The 16693-nt window shown below is 56.9% G+C and overlaps 1 protein-coding gene across 2 annotated transcripts; it reads left to right on the top strand.

Annotated features, from left to right (window-relative positions):
- Window positions 1-16633, top strand: NPEPL1 (aminopeptidase like 1). 2 transcript variants are annotated; one of them, XM_042229933.1, is made up of 13 exons: window positions 1-233; window positions 898-1083; window positions 1648-1818; window positions 4802-4891; window positions 5338-5419; window positions 7080-7222; window positions 9743-9772; window positions 11251-11328; window positions 14049-14149; window positions 14329-14452; window positions 14678-14854; window positions 15257-15367; window positions 15898-16633. In XM_042229933.1, the coding sequence occupies exons 1-13, from the start codon at window positions 84-86 to the stop codon at window positions 16054-16056; spliced, it is 1602 nt and encodes a 533-aa protein (XP_042085867.1). In that variant the 5' UTR covers window positions 1-83; the 3' UTR covers window positions 16057-16633. The 2 variants fall into 2 exon arrangements, with proteins under 2 accessions (XP_042085867.1, XP_027832807.1); XM_027977006.2 differs by lacking the exon at window positions 9743-9772.
- The last annotated feature ends 60 nt before the right edge of the window (window positions 16634-16693 follow it).

Raw genomic sequence — 16693 nt, 5'->3', positions numbered from 1 at the left:
GGGGCGGCGCCGAGGCCCGGCCGGAGCGGGAGCCCGAGCGCGGCGGGCGCGGCGGCCGGGACGGGGGGCGCGGGCCAGCGAAGATGGCGAACGTGGGGCTGCAGTTCCAGGCCAGCGCCGGGGACGCGGACCCGCAGAGCCGGCCGCTGCTGCTGCTGGGCCAGCTGCACCACTTGCACCGCGTGCCCTGGAGCCACGTCCGCGGGAAGCTGCAGCCCCGGGTCACCGAGGAGGTGAGCGGGCCGCGCCGGCCGCCATGCACCGCCCCGCCGGCCAGCGGAGCCCGGGCGGGGCTGGGCCGGCGAGGAGGCCGCGGAGGCCCCGCCTCGGCCGCCCGGCGCCCCCAGCCCGCCCGTCAGCCAGCCGGGTGCGCCTGGCGGACTAGGCCTGCCGGCGAGGCCAGGGGCCGCCCGCCTCCCGAGAGCCCGAGGCTTGGGCTCCCGTCCAGCAGCCCCGCCCGGAGGCCACTCGTGCCCTGCACCCACCCGGGCCTCAGGCTCGTAGGCAGAGCTGGCAGAGCCCACTAGGTGCGAAGGAAGTGCCCTCGAGGGGCCCTGACGCCGCCTTCCGAACCCTCCTTCCGGAACCCTCGTGGTGGTGACATCCGCCCCTTTCCAAGACCCCTGACTGGTCTCACCCCAGTGCCTTTGTGGCAAAGCAGCCCCCAAACTGGCCGTTTAAGTCCCCAGTGCTTAATCCCACGAGGGTGGACATGTGCCAGCAGACGCACACACGCTCACCTAGTGAGATGTGACACGTCGTAATTAGGGATCCAGGGTGCCAGGGAAGCTGCAAAAGTGCCCAGTTAACGAGTGGGGCCGGTGTCCACACGCAGTGCTCCTGGCAGGCAGCCGTTTGAAGTCTGGTGTCTGTCTTGTGTCTCCCCTTCTGATCCAGCTCTGGCAGGCCGCGCTAAGCACGCTCAACCCCAACCCCACGGACAGCTGTCCCCTCTACCTGAACTATGCCACCGTGGCCGCCCTGCCCTCCAGGGTGAGCCGCCACAACAGCCCCTCGGCCGCCCACTTCATCACCCGCCTGGTGCGGACCTGCCTGCCACCGGGGACCCATCGGTGCATTCTGGTGAGTGCTCCTGAGAGGCTGGCTCCGCAAGACCCCCACCCAGGCTGCAGGTCATGTGCAGTGTGCTGGCTGTGCTGGCCCTGACCTGTACCTCCCACGGCTCAGTCCTTGGGACCGCAGAGCACTCTGGCCACAGTATCTTCAGAAATGGACGTTGCTCCACAGCTGGACATTGCCACCCCAGCTTTACAGACAGGGAAACTGAGGTCCCAGAGACGTAAGCACCCAAGACCAGTGTGGGTGGCAGATCTGAGACTCCGACCCAGACCTCCTGAGCCCACGTACACCGTGCCGCCCTGCACGTCCGGCTGTTGGGTCTCGGGAGGCGGTGGACCACATCTGGCGGCTGACATTTTCTTTCTCCCATCATGGGCCCGTGGTTCCGAGGAAGGCCCCTGGGATGCAGGCCCTGCTGGGGCATCTCTGGCCAGATTGTTTCCACAGTGGCCTCTGACCCGGCTGTGGGGCCCAAGCACTTCCTGACAGGGGCTCCCATGGGGTGACCCCGGGGTCCCCTCCCCCACTCCGCTCCCCTCACCACAGCTCTGCTCTCTGGTGCTGCAGATGGTCTGTGAGCGGTCTGATGCCTTCGCCTCCGCCTGCGCCCTGGCCCGCGCTTTCCCCCTCTTCACCCACCGCTCAGGGGCATCTCGGCGCCCAGAGAAGAAGACCGTCACGGTGGAGTTTTTCCTGGTTGGACAAGACAACGGGCCAGTGGAAGTGTCCACTTTGCAAGTGGGTGTCTGGAAGCTCAGGCCATGCCCCCTCCACCCCCAGCTTGGGCAGTGCTCTCTCCCCCACACTCCCTGGGAGGACAGGACAGGGCTGCTTGCTGCTGGAGAGAGCAGGCCCCCGGGGCCTTTCCAAAGCCAGGCCACATGCTCCCTCCCACAAGGTGGTCTTGTTCTCAGGATTCAGTTCCATTCAGCCAGTGTTTATGAGCACCTACCTCGCACCAGGCGCTTTCATGTTTTAATACTAATAATCTCGCCTGTGTATATATCACATTACCCTTCATGGTGCGCTTTTACATATGTTATTTCATTTGGTCCTTCGAATAATCCTTTTGAAGCGAGGCAAGGCTGGAGGTAATTTCCAGCTTTGAGTCCGTGTGTGGGCTGGCTACCAGGTGACCCTCCCAGACCTGTGGCTGTGATTTCGCCCTCCCACCTGCAGCCCCATTTCCAAATGCCAGACTCAGGTGGTCCTTTCCGCTCCCTCACCCTTCACTCTGTCTCAGGGCCTGTTAGCACCCCCTCATCCACTCTCTCACCACCTTGCTCTTCAAACTTTTAATAACATGGTCTGATTGCTTGGCTTGTCTTAACTCCCTTCCTCACTCGGCTCACCAGGATGGCGTTCGCCCATCCCCTTCCTGACACTGTCTTCTAGGGGGCAAACCTGCCAGACTCAAGCACTTGTCACCCTTCCTTGAAGGGCCCCCACCCACCTGGCGCCCTCTCTCCTCCCCACACCCTTCCCACCTGCCAGCTGAGAGCCATCCTCACTTGAGATTGTACATCTGAGTCTAGCCTCTGTGCCTCTCACTGGTGTGGGAGCCCCATGCCCACCTCCAGTTGAGGGGGGGATCTTGGTACTGTGCATAATAGTCCTCTTGTGTGTGATGGAGCCAGTGGGCTGGTGGGTCTTCCTGGCTCTGACACCCCACCCATCCTACGGTGCCTGCCTGGTTCTCTGGGACCAGGCAGCAGCCTTCTAATGACCTGGCTGCCTCAAGATGCCCCCCTCTGGTTCCTGCTTCCTACCACCTCATGACCAGGGGAGGGCCAGTGCTTCCCAGGTGCTTGTCAGATGTCGGGCTCTGCTCCGAACACACCTGTGCACAAACACCTGATTTCCACAACTGCCCCATGAGATGGGTCCTGTTATTCTCCCCGCTTGAGAGCTGAACAAACTGAGGCTCAGAGATACTAAATGATTGAGCACAGCCACACCAGCAAGGGGTAGACCCGGGCCTTAACCACAGCTGCCATCCATCAGCCCTCCTTCCCTCCTGTCTGGGATTGTAAGTGTGAGGTTCTGACACCATGTGTGGCCTTTCCCTCCCACCTGGGTCCCTGTGGCCTCTCATACCCTCCTCCGTAGCATTTAGTGGAACAATGTCATGAGTCTCTGCTGGACTCACGTCCTTGGACCTCTTTGGATTCAGACTAGTGTGGAGCCCGGTGCAAGGCAGGCACTCACATAGACGTGGATGAATGAGTGAGTGAGTGAATGCTGCTGCTTTCTGACGCGATCAAGGCACAGTGAGGTGCGGGCCTCTCCCTGCAGGTGCGCCCTCTCACCTGAGCCACTGCTACGCCGCATGGAGGAGCCCTGCATTCACAAGGTCATGAGGCTGGCACCCTGCCTCCCTTGAGACAACCCTCAGGGTGCTGATGCACTCCCCAAACAGCAGCCAAGGGTCTCTGATGCCCACAGGTGGGGACCCTCACCCTCCCTGGGGAGGGCCTGCTGCCAGGCTGTGGGGATCACATGGCACGCCTCAGATGTGAGCTGTCAAGTCTCTGCCTCTCAGGTTTAGGGGTTAATTACCTGGGAACAGGCAGGAACCTGGGAGGCGGCTGGGCTGGTGTTAGGGACCCGGAGGTGCCCTCCCCACTCCTGTGGGCCTGAAAGAGGCAACAAGAAACTGGACACTGTCCACATCCCTGCCAAACCCACACTCCATTTCTCTCTTAAGGCAGCCAGGCCCTGGGGTGGGTGCTGGGGGGCCAGGTGGGACAGAGCAGGGAGGCAGAGCTGAGCATCAGGGCTGCGTCGGGTGCATGGGAGCTCTTGGCAGAAGCTTTGAGGGGAGAGAGACATGAGCATGCCCTCTGCACAAGGCCCAGCTGTCTGTGTCCTTCCCTTCTAGCCCCATGGCCAGAGCAGTGTTGCATCAGGTGCCCAGGAAGCAGGGTGAGGGTCTGGGACACGAGAAAAATGCCTCCCCAGCGGGTCCAGGAGCCTCTTCTCCATTGCAAGGCTCCAAGAGGCTCCTGGAGCATGTGGTCTTTGAGAGAAGTACCTCAAAGGGTGGCTGGGACCCTGGCTAGGGAAGCAGGGGTGTTTGGTCTGCCTGGGCAACCATGACAGCAGCTCCTCAACAGGGGTTTAACCCACAGATGCTTGTTTCTCAAACTCCCAGAGGTTGGCCATCTCAGAGCCTAGCCATCCCAGATCAGGGTGGCTTCCGCAGCTGCGTCCTTTTCTTACAAGGGCACTAATCCCATCATGGGGTCCCATCCTCTTGACCTCACCAAAGCCTGAGCACCTCCTGAAACCCTCCTGTTACCCTCCCCTGGTGGTCAGGGCTTCAGATTCCCACAACAGAGGGTATCACCTCCTCCTGGGAGAGGGGGATGGGGTTGGCAGAGGCTGGACGAGGTATGCACTCAGGGCTAGGCAGGAGGCCACCCGCCACCAGAGTAGGGGGCAGAACAGGAGACGAGGCTCAGAAAGCAAGGAGGGGCCCCTGTAGATCAGGAGAGGATGCTAGGCCAAAGGGCTCCTCTGTGGTTCTGCAGCCATAGGGGTCTTTCTGTAGACGGCTGGGGTCATGGGTGCAACTCTTGCTTCCCTTCCACCTGCCCTCGTTGCCCAGCCTCCCCTGGGAGATGTGTGCCTCTAACACTTGTGGGTCCTGGCTGTTGGCAATGAGGAACACCTTCCACCTTGTCCCAGGACCCCAGTGACAGCCTTTTGTTTCTCCTAGTGTTTAACGAGCGCCACGGAAGGTGTGCGGCTGGCAGCCCGAATCGTGGACACACCCTGCAATGAGATGAACACAGACACCTTCCTTGAGGTTCGTGGCCCTGGGGTCCAGCTGGGTTGGGATGGTGTTGATTGACCCCAGGGACAGTCAGGAATCCCAGGGCTGCCAGGGGACGGTCCACAGTCTCCGCACCTCATTTGGGGAAGCCACGGGCCGCTGCAGACAGAGTCCTGCCATCCACCCGGAGCCGAGGGGCCCCTGGGCCTCAGCCAGGGGTGGAGGGAGGACACAGCCTCTTCCTCGAGGCCCCCATGCAGGACTCGAGCCATGAGCCACAGGAAATTGCAGAGTTTGGAGGTGATTAAACCTCCTCTCCTGGGTTTAATCATGCTTAGAGCCGAGAGTCAGGGCCTCAGCTTCCCAGCCCACCCCTCTCCCACCACAAGGCATCTGCTCACCCCTGTCCCTGGCCTCACCCTCATTTTAAGCCGTCTTCACGTGTTGTATGTTGTTGTTTTTTCCATGAACACATCCAGGAGATTAAGAAAGTTGGAAAAGAACTGGGGATTGTCCCAACCGTTATCCGGGATGAGGAGCTGAAGGCGAGAGGATTTGGAGGTGGGTGGGGGCCAGTCCTCCTGGGTCCTGGCCTCAGCAGAGGCCTGGGGTACTTGGGGGGCTGGGGGGCTGCCAGGCCACATGTCATGCTGTCCCAAGCTTCACCCCACAGGAAACCAGCCTGTGTCCAGCCCCCAGGCCAGACCCTGGGAAGCAGCCCATCCCCGGGGGAAAGAGGAGGCAGCGATTCAGATCCTGATTCAGATCCTGGAAGCCACAGGGTCCAAGTCCTTCCCCGTCCGCCCCCTCTGCAGCCTCCCCCGCGCTGCTCTCTTGCTCCCCAGGCCAGCCCAGCAGGGCCTTTCTGTTCCTCGAATACACAAGCTCATATCCCCATCAAGACCTGCTCTCATGGCTCTTTCTCCCTGGGATACTCTCCCCCAATATGATCTCACAGACCACCTCTTCAGAGAGCCCTCCCTGACTGCCAGGCCCATCCTTCCCACCTCCCAGGCACCAAGGTGCAATGACAACTAGAACAGGGTTGGGAAGGTCACTGTGGTTGTTATCTGTGGCTGTAAAACCAGTTATCCCAGAAGGCAGCAGCCGACAGCAACACGGTCCTTCCAGTGCAGGTCTGTGGGTGGGGAACTGGGCGTGGCTTAGCTGGGTCCGGCCCAGGGTCTCTCCAGGCCATGATACCTGTGTTAACTGGGGCTGTGGTCATCTGAAGGCTCGAATGGGGCCCAAGATGGGCTCCCAGCAAGTCTCACTCATGGCCCTGCCATCAGGGGGCCTAGCTGGCTGCTCCTTGTCGTGTGGGCCTGTCCTTGAGCAGCTTGCAACATGGCAGCTGCTCCTCTCAGAGTGAGGTCTCTGAGCAAGAGACAAGAAAGAGCACACAAGCCAGAGGCCAGTTCTGTTTCTGTAACCTCATCTTGGATGATTCCTGCCACGTCCCGAGAAACTGAGACGCGCAGTCCTGCCCTCTTGGGGGAGGGGAGAGGGTCCGCATGATCATGAATGCCCAGAGGGGATCCGTGGGGGCTTGTTCGAGCTGCCTGTCCCAGTCATGTCAGCCAGCTGCAGCTGGAGGCAGTCCTGTCAGGGAACGCTTCAGAGGAGGGAACTCTTGCAGCAGGTCTGCAGGGTGAGTAGGAGTTTGTCAGGCAGCCATTACTGGCCCTTGTCCTGGTTGCTACAATTGTTCGGTTAGATTATCAGGGGACCTTGAGGTGTGGCCTCTGCCCACAGCAAGCCATGGTTTTCTCAAGAAGTTGGGGCGTGTAAACTGACAGCAAGGCAGCAGCAGGGGTGAGCTGGGAAAGGGAGGTGCCTGCTGAGTGCATGGAGGGGTCAGTGATGGGAGGGCAAGCGGGGCTGGAACGGCCTTGAAGCATTATCCAAAATCTCTTCATTCTGCAGTCCCGTTCACTGCTTTCTGGGAATGATACAATTTCTTTTTTTTTTTTTTTTTTCCTCAGGGAGTCTTCTTACCTAACACTACTTCACATAGAATGCAATTGCATCCCCCAATCCCACAGTGGCCAGGGGCAGGAGAGGGCGGGGAACTTGGTTCACATGGCCAGGCTCTGTGGCCCAGAGGAACACCCACAGGCCAGCAGCTGTTTGTGGGGAGAGCAGTGTTTCTGGGGGACTCCCAGGAGTCCTCCACTTGGCCCGGCCTGAGCCTCATTGACAAGTGCTGTGCTTTCCCTAGGAATCTACGGTGTTGGCAAAGCCGCCATCCATCCTCCGGCCCTGGCCATCCTCAGCCACACCCCAGATGGAGCCACCCAGACCATCGCTTGGGTGGGCAAGGGCATCGTCTACGATACTGGGGGTCTCAGCATGAAGGGGAAGGTGAGGTGCAGGACCGCGGCTGGGGGACGTGGAGGGGAAGGGTGGCTCCTTACCAGGTGTCAGAGGAAAGAGCAAGTTGTTGGGGCATCCAGGAGGGAGGCCCTGGGGCCCGTTCCCCTCCAAGGGGCAGACTGTTTGCGCCTGCACTGAGTCAGGACACAGAAAATCTGGAGAAGAAGAAGAAAAGGTCCTAGGGTGATGCCCAATGTCTCCATGACCATCTGCAGTAAAATATTATGAGTATTATAGTACAGATAAAGAAAATAGTCATCGGTTAACACTTATAAATAGTATTAAGTAATTTCTGACAGAAAAAGCTGACGCCTCCACGTCCTTCTCTTGTGGTGACGTATGCCAGCGTCACAGCCCTGCCGTCCAGCCTTCAGCTCGGCCAACTTGTCAGTGACTCTATCACATAGGTCTTCTTCACGTGTTTATGTTCGCTAGATGGAGATGCCAGGTTTGTCAGTCTCTGCACTCATAGTTGATCCAAAAGAGCACAATTAGCTTTAATTTTGAAGACTTTCTGTCACATGAAGCAACTGATACACTCAGGGAAAGTCTAACAGAAGGGTCCCTCGGCAGAGACCAAGAAAGACCCCACTTCCCAAGAAGCTCCCCAAATCGTCAGTGTCCATGTTTCTGATTCTTTGAGATGGACTCCAGCAGCTTTCAAACATCTGTGGAGTAAAAATGTCTTACACAGCACAACCCCAGTGGTCCCCTAGACTGTGGGCAGCAGCATGGCTCACTGCTCCTGGTGTTTATGCCGAATCCACCTTCCGAAGGCAGGAACTCAGTGTCAGAGGTGCCGTGGACACCAGCCACCTCCAGAGCTTGCCTGCCTCAGAACCAGAGTGCCTTGAGGAGTCTGTGCCCCGGCAGTGATTAGTGTCCACGTAGGATAATGTTTCTGAAAGACAGTCAGGTCTAAAGCTTTTATTTATGTGGTAAGGACTCACTTCAACCAACAACGGGGTTTTTTTTCTGGAGGAATACTTTTACCACTGATGACAACAAGCAAACAAGCTTTTGTTGTTGTTGTTCAGCTGCTAAGTCGTGTCCTACTCTTTGCGACTCCAGGGACTGCAGCACGCCAGGCACCTCTGTTCTCCACTATCTCCTGGAGTTTGCTCATATTCATGTCCATTGAATCAGTGATGCCTTCGAATCATCTCATCTTCTGTCGTCCCCTTCTCCTCCTACCTTCAATCTTTCCTAGCATCAGGGTCTTTTCCAATGAGCCAGCTCTTCACATCAAGTGGCCAAAATATTGGAGCTTCAGCATTAGCCCTTCCAATGAATATTCAGGGTTGATTTTCTTTAGCATTGACTGGTTAGATCTCCTTGTAGTCCAATGGACACCCAAGAGTGTTCTCCAGCCCCACAATTTGAAAGCATCAGTTCTTCAGTGATCAGCATTCTTTCTGATCCAACTCAGCTTTTAGTCAGTTTATTATTGTTCTTAAATTCTTAACACCTGGTGTTGACCCTCCCTCCACACCCTTGATAGGGGCTCTTGCCCCATTAGCAGGTGTGTTTTGCGGGGTGGATCTGTGGGCTCATTCAGACATTGGCTTGTTAGAGGGTGAAGTAAGAAGCAAGGCTTCCTGAGGGTTAGTCATTTTGCTGGGGGCACCCTCTCCCAATTTTGCAGGAACAGTCCTGGCTGTTTTCAAAGATTTTCAAGGCAAATCAGGATCAGTGTGAATTAAGGGGCCTCAGATGTGTTCATCTCAGGACTTCTTCCACTCTTAAAAAATACTGATCTCGAAAGAGTTTGTATTTATAAGGGCAATGTCTGCTAGCTGTCTACTAGAAATTAAAATTGGGAAAATGTAAAGATAGTTATTAATTCATTAAAAAGACCAATATGACCCCATTGCATGCCACTGTAAATAATGCAGTCTTATGAATAGGACTGTATTTTCCAAAATGAAAAAAAGAAATTAACCAGGAAAGTGGTCCCGTTTTACATTTCTGCAGCTCTCTTTACTGTCTGCATTTGTGGACAACAGCTGTGACCACATATCTGCTTCTGCATTTAGTCTGTTGTGATATGTTTTAGTTGAAATATAAAAAAGAAAATCTGGCCCCAGTCCTTCAGCAGTTAGAAAAAGGAGAAGCGTTTTAATACCCTCTTCAGGTAACTCAGGACCTTCTTCTTTGCTGTTACACCAAAACCCAACAAGTGGGAGTTTTTAAAAGGTAAGTTACAACGGGGGATCTGAAGCCCCGCCTGTGAGCTCTGCCACATTGAAATCTGTGGGTCCATCCTGAAGTCTGAATGCACAGTTTTATGATATCACATATGCACCATCTGGAAAATACTGTTTAAAGAGTTATGCCAAGCCTCCAGATTTTGACGCTTTTCAGTATACAATATTTTTAAAAGTTACATTCATTAATATCATCATCTATCTCATGTAGGAAGTTGAGTATTAAGAAGCCATCATGGAAGCAGATACAAGTTTTCCAAAACCCTGATTTTTTTTGTTTTTTTTTGCTTGAAAACTCCAGTTTTACCAAGTAATGCCAGCTGTCCTGGAGGTGAGAGGCTCACTCTGGCCATTTTCGAGAAAATATCTGCATATACCTGCGTCTGGATCCCCGGAGTCTGTCAGTGGTTCCCCCCACCCCACCTCCAGGACAGTGGTATTGGGAGAGTAGAGGCTCGCTGAGCTCAGGACTTGGCACCCACTCTTGCTTGGGCTCCAGCAGACTGACCACAGCCGAGCGCTGGGCATCAGGGAGCACGCACGGGGCCTCCTCCACCCCTTCCATGCCACTGAGACAGTGTTGGGAATGACTCTTCTCTACGGTTGAGGTTTCTAAAAAGCTAATCATTTCACTGCTTCGGTGAGAAGACTTGAGTGAAGTTGGCAGCACCTTGTTTCCTAAAGGCCTGGAAATGAACCCAGCGACCACCAGTTCCCACAGGCCCCAGGTCGCCACTGCCCCGTCGGTACAAACAGCAACCCAACAGTGACGGAGGCGTTCCTGTGGAAATAGTTTCTTTTATGAAAACAGGAATGCCAGGTGGGGTCCCTGAGGCTGACTCAGCCTATGGAGCTGCGTTTGTGGTGCAACATCTGTTCTGCGTCCAGGAACACGGGGATTCAGTGGCCATCTCCAGCCATTTTCCACGTGGCCATTCTGCAGGGGGTTTGATTCTCGGTTTGAGGCCCTGTTATTCCATTTAAACAATCTCGTGGTTTCTCGCAGGTTAGGTCAAAACAGCTTATTTCCAATAGTGCTAGCTGAGTCATTTTTGCTCAACTTAATTGTAAAAACAGCTCAGTTTATATCTAAAAATACTTTCCATTAAAACTCTCGGCTCATGTAATCCAATAAGGGCTCAGAAAAGTCGGTACATTTCGGTCCCGAATCCTTACATCCGATGACCTGTTGTTAATTTAAAATATAAGCCTGTCAATTAGCATTGGGAGCCTATAAACCGTAAAAGTGCCTAGCTGCCCTCAACAAGTGTATAGGAAATGGTGTTTACTTCTGTGGCAGGAGGGCCCCTGGGTCTCTAGCGACTCCCTCACTAGACCCCGTCACCCAGGAAACGTGAATGCAGACAGGTGGCAGGCACCCTCGGGGCAGGAGTGGGATTGATGGTGTCACAGTGACTAATGACATTTGGGAAGAGCTGGATGGGTGGTCAAGGTCGTGACATGGAGGAGCTGCAGACAGACCCCCAGGCTGACTTGGGCACAGCTCAGCCTCTGAGCCAGGCTGCTCCGAAGTCCCCACTGAACCTCACACAGTTCTGTTCAGTAACCCCCAAAGCTCTGCTCAAGCTGGACGTGCCCCCCAAGCTGGTAAATTTAACTCTGGCTTCTCATTGCTTCTGGAGGATCCCCGGGTGACTAGTGGCATTTCCTGGGTTCTGTAGCTACTCAGGTGACTTGGCGCCAGCTCCTGTGCCTCTGGGCCCCTCGTGTGGGCACCGGGGTGGGGAGCATTGTTGCTGAGGGGTCAGCATGCACTTACCTCTCTCTCGCCCCTTCCCGCCCCCACAGACCACCATGCCGGGGATGAAGAGGGACTGTGGGGGCGCCGCAGCTGTCCTGGGGGCCTTCAGAGCCGCCATCAAGCAGGTGAGGTGGGCCCTGTCTTCCTCCCTGGTTCTCCTCCCCAGAGCCCCCTGAGTCTGCGTGGCTGGCACTGTCCCCCTCCACACTCCTGCGCCGGGTCCCTGGGGCCCCCAGAGCTCCTTGCTTCGGTCAGAGCTCCTCTGGCCAAGAGTGTCACCCCACCCGGGCATGTCACCTCTCTGCCTGGTGCCCGCTGGCATCATGGGCCCTCTGCTAAGTCCTTAGACCCCGCCCACCCTGACCGAAATGGGAAGGGTGCTTTGGAGCAGGCTGCCTGCCCTCTCACCCCTGGGCTCTGGCACTCAGGGCAGGGGTCTCTGGAGGGGCTGGCTGCTGTTTGGTGGAAGAGGTATGGGGTCTGTCCTGGAATACCAGGAGTGGCCACACCGAGCCCAGACACCAAGGCAGCCAGAGGCCTCCGTGTTCCCCACTCAGGACACATAGGCGCCAGAGAGCCCAACAATTGGAGCCAAATTCCCGAGCTGGGGGCCTGGTCAATAAGCAGGGCCGTGGCTGCTCCCCACGTTTGCCCTTTGACACTGAGAAGTGAAGTGAAGTGAAGTCACTCAGTCGTGTCCGACTCTTTGCGACCCCATGGACGGTAACCTACCAGGCTCCGTGGTCCATGGGATTTTCCAGGCAAGAATACTGGAGTGGGCTGCCATTTCCTTCTCCAGGGGATCTTCCCAACCCAAGGATCGAACCCGGGTCTTCTGCATTGCAGACAGACGCTTTACCATCTGAGCCACTAGGGAAACCCATAGAGCATGTTTATGGAGCAGAGGCATGGGGCGCCCTGGCTATCCAGGGCCGCTCACCTCTCGGCATGGCTGCTTCAGGCACCTCTGAAAAGCCCAGCCCTTCCAGTCACCAAGCATAGGCTCCTCTTCCTCAAAGGCACCGCCTGAGCAGCATGGGGGAAACTTCCAGAGAAGACAAAAGCAAAAAGATCTTGGCAAATGATTTCTGCCCAGCCACACCCATGAGGGGAGCAGAAAGCCTGGAGGGGAGGAGGGGCTCAGCCTAAGGGGTGCTGGTGGGGGGGTGTCTCAACTGTACAGTTGAGTGTCATGCAGCCCTTGTTCAGCAGCACCCAGCCCGCCTGACCGGATTCAGCCGGGCCGCGCTACCTACTCCGTTAATGAGCTCGTCAAGTGTGCAAGGGACATACCCGGCCTCGGGGGCTGGGGGGTGCTCTGGGAGGGGCTCACGGGAAAGTGTCCAGAGGGCCCACGCAGCTGCACTACCTGGTGTCTCAGCTATGGGTTTGGGGTGACTGCACCCATGGAGGGTCCGTCCTGGCATCTGGACAGGTGGCTGGTGCCCCAGCAGATAGACCCTTCCTATGGACGAGGAACCACTTGGCAATTAAGGCTGGTTCATCAGCTGGTGGTTGGAAGTGGTCCTCAGATTCCTCCTGCTTGTAACTCATTTTTTGAGAAAAGGAATGTGCCTCAACTTGAGGCCCAAAGTACATAATGAGGGTCATCACTCACAGAATGAAGTAAGAGTCCACACTCACACCAAGAGGAGCAAGTCATCTCCTCACAGTGGCCTCCCAGTTGCTAACAGTATGAGGGAGAGGTGGGAACCCACCTTTTGGCAAACAACAGCATAGTAATTGTCTCAGGTGAGAGTGACCAACAGATGCTAACGTCAGAGTTGAGTGTGGGAGCGTGGGAGTGAGGAGGAGCACCCACCTAGAGGTTTCTGTGGCTGTCCTGAGGGCCACTAGGGGGTGGGGGGGTCACTGTGCCTCCGGGGACTTAGTGCACTCAGCCTGAGTGTGGGTACAGGGAAACAGCAAAGGGTCAAGGTCATCAAAGTCGAAAGCCCGACCTCAAAAGCTAAAGATCAGCAGGTTTGTGAGGTTAGGGACTGTGACCACTGACTGCATTGTATGGATAGGAGGTGGGAGCTGAGCATGGACTTGAACCCAGCAGGCAGCTCCACTTCTGGGGTGCATGCTGCATTGCCTGGCCTCTGTTGGGACCATGCCCTAGGGCCCACTAGGATGGTGGGGAGTGCAGGGGGCTGTGATCCCTGCTCCTTGGACCCATCTGTCTGTCTCTCTGTTGTGGGTCAGAGAGCTCCAGCCTGTCACCATCCTTTCTGCCCCTGATGCTCCCAGCCTATAACTAGAGCCTCTGCCCTGGTCCCTCCAGGGTTGTTTTTTTTTTTTAATTTATTTATTTTAATTGGAGGCTAATTACTTTACGGTATTGTAGTGGTTTTTGCCATACATTAACATGAATCAGCCACGGGTGTACATGTGTTCCCCATCCTGACCCTTCCTCCCACCTCCCTCCCTGTCCCATCCCTCAGGGTCATCCCAGTGCACCAGCCCTGAGCACCCTGTCTCAGGCATTGAACCTGGACTGGCGATCTATTTCACATATAATAGTATACATATTTCAATGCTATTCTCTCAAATCATCTCACCCTCACCTTCTCCCACAGAGTCCAAAAGTCTATTCTTTACATCTGTGTCTCTCTTGCTGTCTCGCATATAGGGACATCGTTACCATTTTTCTAAATTCCATATATATGTGTTAATATGCTGTATTTGTGTTTTTCTTTCTGACTTACTTCACTCTCTATAATAGGCTCCAGTTTCATCCACCTCATTATAACCGATTCAAATGCATTCTTTTTAATAGTGAGTAATACTCCATTGTGTACATGTACCACAGCTTTCTTATCCATTCGTCTGCCACCTCCAGGGTTTCAAAGACACCCTCCACGCAATATTCTGCTTGGCCGAGAACTCCGTGGGCCCCAATGCCACGAGGCCGGATGACATCCACCTGCTGTACTCTGGAAAGTAAGGCCAACCCCGCCCGCCCGCCTCACAGCACCCACCCCATTGTGCTGTCCCGGAGCCCTGGGTGCCTGCGATGGGGGCTGGGTCCCCTTTTGAGATGTCGGGGGCCCACGTTAGGCACTGCATTGCAATTGAGGACAGGGAGGAGGGGCTCTGAATGGGGTGTCTGCTGTCCCCAGGACTGTGGAAATCAACAATACGGATGCTGAGGGCAGGCTGGTACTGGCAGACGGCGTGTCCTACGCCTGCAAGGACCTGGGCGCCGACATCATCCTGGACATAGCCACGCTGACCGGAGCTCAGGTGGGCCCCACTGTCCCTCCTGCTTCGCCACCAGGTCAGAGCTCCTCTGTGAGGGCACAGGCGCCCAGGGCCCATGGACCCTGGAGGGAATGCTGGCACAGGGCCCCCGTGCAGGGCCTCCTTCTCGGTCTCTCTCTCTGCCTTGTTTTCTGTCAGCCCCTCTTCTGTCCTCGGTGTCCCCCAGCCCGCCAGGTGATGCTCTCTACATCTCTCCTGCATACCCAGGGCATCGCCACAGGCAAGTACCATGCAGCTGTGCTCACCAACAGCGCCGAGTGGGAGGCAGCCTGCGTGAAGGCCGGGCGACAGTGCGGGGACCTGGTGCACCCGCTGGTCTACTGCCCGGAGCTGCACTTCAGCGAGTTCACCTCAGCTGTGGCCGACATGAAGAACTCAGTGGCGGTAGGTGTGGAGCAGGTGGACTTAGGTCCCCTGTTAGGCCCCAGTCTGGGCTCTGAGCAGGGGAGGGGAGAAAAACGGGGAGGGGATGGCACTCTCACTAGTCTCCCCGCAGCATGCCATTCAGCAGGAAGTGGGGCGTCCTGCCCGCTCTGGAGTCCCCATTGGGTCTATCGCTGGCTCCCCCTTTTACCCCCAGGGTGAAGGTAGACCCCCTAGCCCAGCTGCCAGGCCCACGGGGACCCTGTCTGCTGCTCTCCACACTGGGCCCTCCACCCCAGGCCCCTTCTTGCAGACACTGAGAGAGGTGGTCGCTGAGGATAGGGGTCAGGAGGGCGCAGGGTATCCACCGTGGCCACCCACACCACGGCTGGAGTGGAAGCTCATGACTGCCTTCTACCCCAGGACCGGGACAACAGCCCCAGCTCCTGCGCTGGCCTCTTTATCGCCTCACACATCGGCTTTGACTGGCCTGGGGTCTGGGTCCACCTGGATATTGCCGCGCCTGTGCACGCCGTGAGTCCGGGCCCTGGGGGTGCCCCTGCCCACCCCACCGTTAGGCCTTCCTTGGCCGGCCAGCCACTCTGCTTCCCTTGCCGGCCCCTCCCCTCGGGTCTGGCTGCTCCCACTCTCTCCTGCATCCAGAGCCCCTCTCTGGCTCCAGAGCACAGGCTGAGCTCATCGGAAATATTCTGTGTGAGGGTCACACGGCCAGCTGTGGTCCCCCCTGGCCTCTGGTCTCCTCATCCCTGGGAACAGTGTGGCTGCTGTGCGCAGTCCTTCCCAACCCGCCTGTCCTCGGCCGGAGGCCCAGGGGCCCTGGTCTCACCCTTTCCCTCCCCGAGGAGCCAGGAGAGGGGAGGGGAGGAAAACCCAGGGCTGTGTCCACAGCTCGTTCTCCACCGGCTCTGAGTGGAACAGGACAGGGAAGGGGGCTGGGGGGTGCGTGGGGGGTCAGACGCCCTGGTCCCAGAGCCCTCCCATGGCGGTGGGTTTGCCGGGGTGGGGGGCTCGGCCACACAGGCTTCCACTGTCTTCACCCACAGGGCGAGCGTGCCACGGGCTTCGGTGTGGCCCTTCTGCTGGCGCTCTTCGGCCAGGCCTCTGAGGACCCTCTGCTGAACCTGGTGTCCCCACTTGGCTGCGAGGTGGACGCCCAGGAGGGGGACGCGGAGAGGGACTCCAAGAGGCGCAGGCTTGTGTGACGCAGCCGCCCTGCCCAGTGATACTGGGCGCTTTACCTCACTTTGCACTGATTAATTCTAAGCAATTGGAAGATTATACCTTGAGATGAACTGCGGTTTGTTTTGTTTTTAGTTGTCATGGTGACGGAAACAGCTCCTTTTTGTGTCTTAGGAGACAGCTCAGGGTTTGGGGGGCCCAGGGAGGGGTGAGTGGGCAGCACTGGGTTTGTTTTATGTTTGATTCCCCGCCAGCTTCTGCAGACCATGCCCCTCCCTGGGGCCCCTGCACGACCCCCGGGCCCCGGGACACATGTGCAGCCCTGATGCTCTTGTCCACGTTGCCCTCAAGACACTCGCCCCTGCCTGGGCCCATGGTGGGTGCCAGTGGCCCCATCTGCAGCCCCAGGCCCCACACATGGCACCTGCATTGCAGAGCACCCAGGTCCCACTCTAGCTGGGGCAGTCCCTGCTTCCAACAGACCACCCCTTTGAAAGGATGGGGCGACTTGGTTCAGGTTTTATGGAGCAAGAGGAATGTCTACTCGGGCCCCTCTGAGTTCACTGCAAGTTGAATTAAACATGGCTAAACCACATCACACCTCTGCCTCTGTCTCCGTCTTTCTCCAGCCCGTTTTAGCCAGCAGCCCAACAACCTGCC

This window comes from Ovis aries, chromosome 13 (assembly GCF_016772045.2).
Source record: "Ovis aries strain OAR_USU_Benz2616 breed Rambouillet chromosome 13, ARS-UI_Ramb_v3.0, whole genome shotgun sequence".
NCBI lineage: Eukaryota > Metazoa > Chordata > Mammalia > Artiodactyla > Bovidae > Ovis > Ovis aries.
This window is presented reverse-complemented; position numbering and strand designations above follow the sequence as displayed.

What these genes read in the sequence shown, in the direction of transcription:
- NPEPL1 (XM_042229933.1), top strand. Translation starts at nt 84, where the DNA reads ATGGCGAACGTGGGGCTGCAGTTCCAGGCCAGCGCCGGGGACGCGGAC. An exon ending in GAAGGCGAGAGGATTTGGAG is followed by an intron (nt 5,420 to 7,079) that starts GTGGGTGGGGGC and finishes TGCTTTCCCTAG; the next exon opens with GAATCTACGGTGTTGGCAAA. An exon ending in CACCTGCTGTACTCTGGAAA is followed by an intron (nt 14,150 to 14,328) that starts GTAAGGCCAACC and finishes TGCTGTCCCCAG; the next exon opens with GACTGTGGAAATCAACAATA.